Genomic DNA, 6,078 nt, shown 5'->3' with positions numbered 1-6,078 from the left:
CTGCGATGTCTCCGAGGGGAACGAGCTTTGCATCTGGAACGGGGTTTGCTTAAGGGCTAGGAGAGTCCTTGGCCCCGGAGCAGCCTGGCAGCACCTGGGATCCAACAGCATCGGGGAGGGGAGCGGCGGGGCGGAAAGGGGATTCTTGAGGAGCACGGGGGCGGGGAGCCGGAGACACCGGGCGATGCCTGCCGGTCTCCTCCTTCGGTGCCACACCTCGTCGGAAGAACAGACACAAAAGTAGATTTATCATACCATGGGGTCTACAGAGATAAATCCCACATATTTCCACGTGGAAGAACGAGGGTATGAGATATCAGGAAAGTCAATGAGCTGGACAAAAGCACCACTACTGTGCAACAAGTGTCACTGATGACATACAATCTGCCAACCGGACTCCGAGGGCGGCTTTAGACGGAGCGGGAGGCTTTGGCTCTACCCCCGGGACCCGTACACCGGACGGACGAGGGTCCCAAGGCAGCAGCCCCCCGCAGGGCCACCGGCCGCCGGGGTCCAGAGGCCGCCGGGGGCGATGCGTGTCGAGTTCTGCGCGCTCCTGGCTGCGGCGGAAGCCGCGCGGGAGCGGGCCGGCGGCGGGACACACACACGGACACTCTCGGATGTACCGGGGGAGCAGGCGGCAGGCCGCGCGGGTGCGCTCCGCCACGGCCCTCCGCTACCGGCGGCACGGCAGCCCAGCGCCGAGCTTACTCGTCAAGGGTGGACGGGGGTCGGTCTCGCCCCGCCGCAGCGTGGATGGCGGAGGCCGCGAGCTTACCTTGTTCCATCGGTCCCGCCCAAGAAAGCGGCGTCCCGGCGGGGCCGCTTCTCGGTTAGTGGCTGTCGCCTGCCTGTGTCTGGATCAGTACTCGGCCCACGGCCGGTCGGAGCGGGAGGCGTCGCTCTCGTTAGCCGAGCCGAACCGAGCTGCTCAGCGCCGTGGGGTCGGCATTCAGAGTAGCAAGACCTGCAGGCTGGGCAGGCAGAGGCGCTGCTGGCCCTCAGCACCGCACTGGGGCGGGCAGGCCGGCGGGACGCGGGCAAACTGGGCGGTCTACGCCCCGAAGAGGCATGGGCCGGCAGAGACCGAGCCGGGCCGCGGGCTGGCCGCGCGCCGGCACCTGCCTGCCCGGGACGGGCGGTCCCTGATCCCCGGCTGAACCCACGACTCCCAGGGAGGGCCGATCAGCCCCGGCGGCAATCTGCAGCAGCTTTCAACGCCGCCGTGAGCCGGGGCCGCGCCGGAGGCAGAGAGAGCAGGTGGCATTGCCAGCCCCTTCCCAACGCACGCAGGCGTCGCGGAAACGAGCCTGGACAGAGCTGATACACCGTGGCTGTTCCCTCCGCTGCTGATGTTTGCAATAGACAGGGGGGAAAGTAACGAAGTCGTTTATTAAACCTTCTTTAGCGCAGCGTCGTTTTTAATCTCACGTTTGTACGTTAAGCTGTTCACAAAGATGCGCAGAACAAGACGCATGGACTGTTACATCCCGTAACTCCAGCGATTGAAAACAAAGACCGTGGATGAGCCCGAATAATTACTTTCCAAATCTGCGTTGACATTACGGTCTTGTTACAAGTTAAACGAAACCCTGTTCACCTGCAAACGATTCTGAAGACAGACATCACATCTAAAGGACCACGCTTTTAATAATTGTTCTGATATGATCGAGTGGATTCGTGTTTACTTTGTGACCACTTAGAAAAGATTTAGTTCCCCACTTGTTGTGGTTAATGTTTTCCTTGGTTAATAATGTATCAAACCCGTAGGAGAAATCAGTTGCAAGGCGGATAACAAGCTATAAGCCCAGTTGCTGGAATTATTTTCTGTATGAGCCTCAAATCCTAATTCTTCTTTTCTTGACAATGAATTATGCTTTCGATTAGGAATATCTCTGGTCATTTTATTTGTGCGAACGAAATTGGTTCCGCGGTGATGTAACAGCAGTTTTTTTTCCCTTTAAAGACCAGGGGCTATTACCCCAACGTCGGGTTGGGTCGGGTCGGACCGGGTCGGGTCGGAAGGAAGGCCTCTGCGAGGCCAGTGGGTTCCAGAACAGGCAACCAAGTAGACCTAAACAGTTATTCCTAGGGCGTAAGATCATTTTTTACAACCGCTTTAAAAACATTGGCCTGTAACGCGAGGGGACGGCCGCTGCGCAGCTGAAGACGGAGCCGATTACCCGACAGAACAGCGATGGGGGCGGGCATTACCGCTCAGTGCTCCGGGGCAGCGCAGCCGCCGGGGCTCTGCGGTCACTGCCCGGCTGCTCGATGAGGCGCCGGCGGTCTCTGTGCCGGGTCCCCGCCCGGCTGGAAGGGACAGACACGGCGCGTGGGAGGGCGCCACCGCCTCCGGGTGTTCCCGCTGCCTACCGGCTGGCTGACCCCGGCGGCGGGGCCGGGGGTCCCGTCGGGCGCAGCGCGGCCACGTGCAGCCCTGCGCGCTCCCACGGCTCGGCCCGGCCGTGACGTATTGGGGTGGAGGCGCGCGCCGCGCGCCGATTGGGCGGTGGCGGCGGCGCGGGGCGGTGGCCGCCCAATGGGCGCGGGGCGCGCAGGTGCCCGCGCAGTTATCTGCGCGCGGGGCGCGGCGCGGAGCGTCCCCGCGGCCGCCGGACACGCGGCCGGGGCGACGCGCGGAGCTGCCGGTCCCGCATCCCGATCGCGCGTGGAGCGCATTACCCGTAGTCTTCCGGGACGCGCCGCCGGTGGGGGCTCTTTCTCCTGGGACTCCCGGTCTGTTGTTTCGCCGCGCTGCCCCGGCTCGGCTTTCGCCGCTCTTTAGCCTGGACTTTGGAGGTGCGCGCCGCAGGAGCGGGCGGGCAAGCGCCGGGATTTTCCTGTTCCCAGCAAACTTCGGCACTTGCTGTCGCTGAGATCCCGCGAGCGGCGAGGAGCCCGTCCCGCCCGCGGCCGCGCTCCCGGCGAGGGTTCCCAGCGGAGCGGCCGCGGCGCGATTGGGAAAGACCCACGCTCGCTGATGCCCGCAGATGTTAGCGGTGGGACAGATGGATGCTAATCGCCAGAGCGCGTTCGTCCTTAGCAGTGCGCCGCTAGCCGCGCTGCACAACATGGCCGAGATGAAGACCTCCCTGTTCCCCTACGCCCTGCAGAACCCCTCCGGTTTCAAGGCGCCGGCCCTGGGCGGACTCAACACGCAACTCCCCTTGGGGACACCGCACGGAATAAGCGACATCCTGGGACGGCCCGTGGGCAGTGCCAGCAACCTGCTGGGCGGGCTGCCCCGCATCAACGGGCTGGCGGCTTCGGCCGGGATGTACTTCAGCCCCGCTGCCGTCTCCCGCTACCCGAAGCCTCTGGCGGAGCTGCCGGGACGGCCGCCCATTTTCTGGCCGGGAGTGGTGCAAGGCTCTCCCTGGAGAGACCCCCGGCTCGCCTGTCCCGGTAAGTGCGGCCGGTTCTTGCAGGGCGCGAGGAGTAGGCGGCCTGGGGTCCAGAGCCAAGGCGGCCCCAAGCCCCTGGCGGACGAGCGCGGTAGACGGGGCGGGCGGCAGGAAGGCCCGGTGCGGGTCACTCGGTCCTCACGGCCCCGGGTCTGTCCCGGACCGAGCCCTGCTTTAGAGCCGGCGGACACGCGAAGCGGCTTCGCAGCGCCTGGCGGGGCCCGGCTACGGGCCGGTAGTAGTGCAGAGTTTATCCCTGACGCAGCTCTTTCTCCACTTTCAGCTCAGACGGGGATGGTTTTGGACAAGGACGGCAAGAAGAAACACTCTCGACCGACTTTCTCTGGGCAGCAGATATTTGCTTTAGAGAAAACCTTCGAACAGACGAAATACTTGGCAGGACCGGAGCGCGCCCGGCTCGCCTATTCCCTGGGGATGACCGAGAGCCAGGTGAAGGTAGGTCCGTCCTTTGGGCTCCCGTCTCTCCCGCTCCCGGCCACGGCCGCTTTCTGCCATGTCGGTGATTACTAGCAACCACAATCACTGCGCAACTATGCAGGGATCTTTTTAAAAAGTCAGTTAGAATTTAAGTCACATTTCGATATTGAATAGATTTTAGCCTAATTTCTACCTAAATTATTTTGTGCTCAGAGCTCTCTGTGCTGCAAACAATTTAAAATAAATAGACATATTATATTAAAAAACCCCTATCACAACAAAGACAAAAAGCCCCCCGCAGGTAACTATTTTTGAAGGGTCACTTTTCCACGAGGATCGTGTCCACTGGCACAAGTTTACTTTGTGTAACTCTGCAAATTTTTTAGTAAAGCCTGCAGGTGCATCTGAGTGTTGGGGTGCACTGTAAGCCAAAAATACTGATTTTTCTGGCTATTGTATTCCATTTTCAATAAACGACTATTCCGGGAAGCTGCTGCTTTAACCGTGGCGCAGTCCCGCAGAGACGGGCCGGTGTCCCCAGCGGGGCGGCCCCTTCCCAGGAGCCGCCCGAGACTCTGCCTGGTGCAGGCTCTGCTCCGAGTGCCCGCAGCCCCGCATTCCGGGACGGGACGGGGTCGCCGCGGGCGGGGGCGGACGCGGCGGCGGGGCCGAGGCCGTGGCTGAGCTGTGCCCGGTGCCGGTGCCCAGGTTTGGTTCCAGAACAGACGGACCAAGTGGAGGAAGAGACACGCAGCAGAGATGGCCTCGGCGAAGAAGAAGCACGACTCGGAGACGGAGAAGCTGAAGGAGAGCTCGGACAATGAGGACGATGATGAATACAACAAGCCCCTGGACCCCAACTCAGATGACGAAAAAATCACGAGGCTATTGAAAAAGCACAAATCCACGAACCTGTCCCTCGTCAGCCCCTGCAGCACCAGCTCGGATACGTTGTGAGGGTGCGGGGCCGACGGCCACACCGGGCAGCGCGGCGGGGGTGAGTGTAACTGGGTGTTTGAAGTGGTGTGTTGTACAGCCTAAGATGTATGTGAAATGTATATATTTTTTACAGAATAAGTTATGAAATTATTTTCTTTCTCATCGATGTAAATTTCAGAGAAATTTTTTCAACTTTTTGGGTTTTGTGTTCCTTCAAGATTTCCCACTCTTTCCTTTAGCTTTCCTGTTAGTTTCCTGCTCCTAACAATCAGGTTTTGTTACGTTTTCTATGGCTCCCAAGTCCCAGCTCAGCCACTTTGTATATAGTAAATTTCAGATTTTGTGATGTATATTTCTAGTGTAAAAACAGCAGTTTTCTTTCACTCCGTCCCTCAGTATTTTGGCAGTTTCATTTCTTCTGCCTCTGGATTTTATGCTTAATAATACCAAAAAACCCAAACCACTGTCCCAAAAAAGCACGAGAGGAAAATGGACACTTGATTTTACATTAGAATGTCTCCACACGTGTTGGAAAGAATTTGTATAAAATCAATAAATTATTTAACAACCTTCTCCTTTAGCGAGTTTCTTCCGGCATTTCTGTGCCAGAGGCCGGGGACACCAGAGCTCCTGCAGGGTTCCCGACGGTGCCCTGCAAGGGAAAAGGAGCCCCTGCGTCGGGGGGCCGGTGGGCTGAGCCGGGAGAGCCCCAGCCCCTGTGGCACAGCCGGGGGCCGAGGTCACTGCCTCATGGGAACCCGCGCTAGGGGACTCCCCAACAGCCCCAGAGAGGAGAGACACCCGGGGCTGAACGTGCCGCTCGAACTGCGCGTGAAACCGGGAACGCTCGTCCCTGGCCCCAAGAGCGTTTCGTTGGCTTCGGGCGGGTGATAGGGTCCGCTCTGGAGAGGGGAGGTCGGGGCCGGGACGCCTCCCATTGCGCTGAGTACCGACCGCTGCAAAAACCCGGGGGCGAAGTCGTTGAGATCAGCGGCGAGACTCCGCATTTCTCCCCTTCGCACACGCAAATCCCGGTGGGTGTGAGCCGCCGGGGTTGTTACGGTGCTTTTTTTTTTTTTGCCGGGTTTTTGGTTGGTTGGTCATTTTTTTTGTTTTTGGTTTTTTTTTCCTTGTGTGTTGTTGTTTGTTTGGGTTTTGTTTTTTGTTTTTTGTTTTTTTTTGTGTTTTTTTTTTTTGTGTTTGTTTTTTTTTTTTTTTTTAAATGAACGAGAGGTTCTCTTTTCCCAGTGTCTCAGCTATAGCTTCGCAGCCCGAGCAAAGGCCAGCGTCCGGT

The 6,078-nt window shown here is 59.1% G+C and overlaps 1 protein-coding gene across 1 annotated transcript; it reads left to right on the top strand.

Annotated features, from left to right (window-relative positions):
• Positions 1 to 2,993: 2,993 nt before the first annotated feature.
• NKX6-2 (NK6 homeobox 2) lies at positions 2,994 to 4,802 on the top strand (the record flags this gene model as incomplete). The annotated part of the gene is made up of 3 exons (XM_082285871.1): positions 2,994 to 3,408; positions 3,691 to 3,863; positions 4,554 to 4,802. The coding sequence occupies 3 exons, from the start codon at positions 2,994 to 2,996 to the stop codon at positions 4,800 to 4,802; spliced, it is 837 nt and encodes a 278-aa protein (XP_082141997.1).
• Positions 4,803 to 6,078: the final 1,276 nt, after the last annotated feature.

Source organism: Coloeus monedula (genome assembly GCF_965178545.1).
Source record: "Coloeus monedula genome assembly, chromosome: 8".
Classification (NCBI taxonomy): Eukaryota; Metazoa; Chordata; class Aves; order Passeriformes; family Corvidae; genus Coloeus; species Coloeus monedula.
The sequence above is the reverse complement of the archived record's forward strand: the minus strand, read 5'-3'. Positions and strand labels throughout refer to the sequence as shown.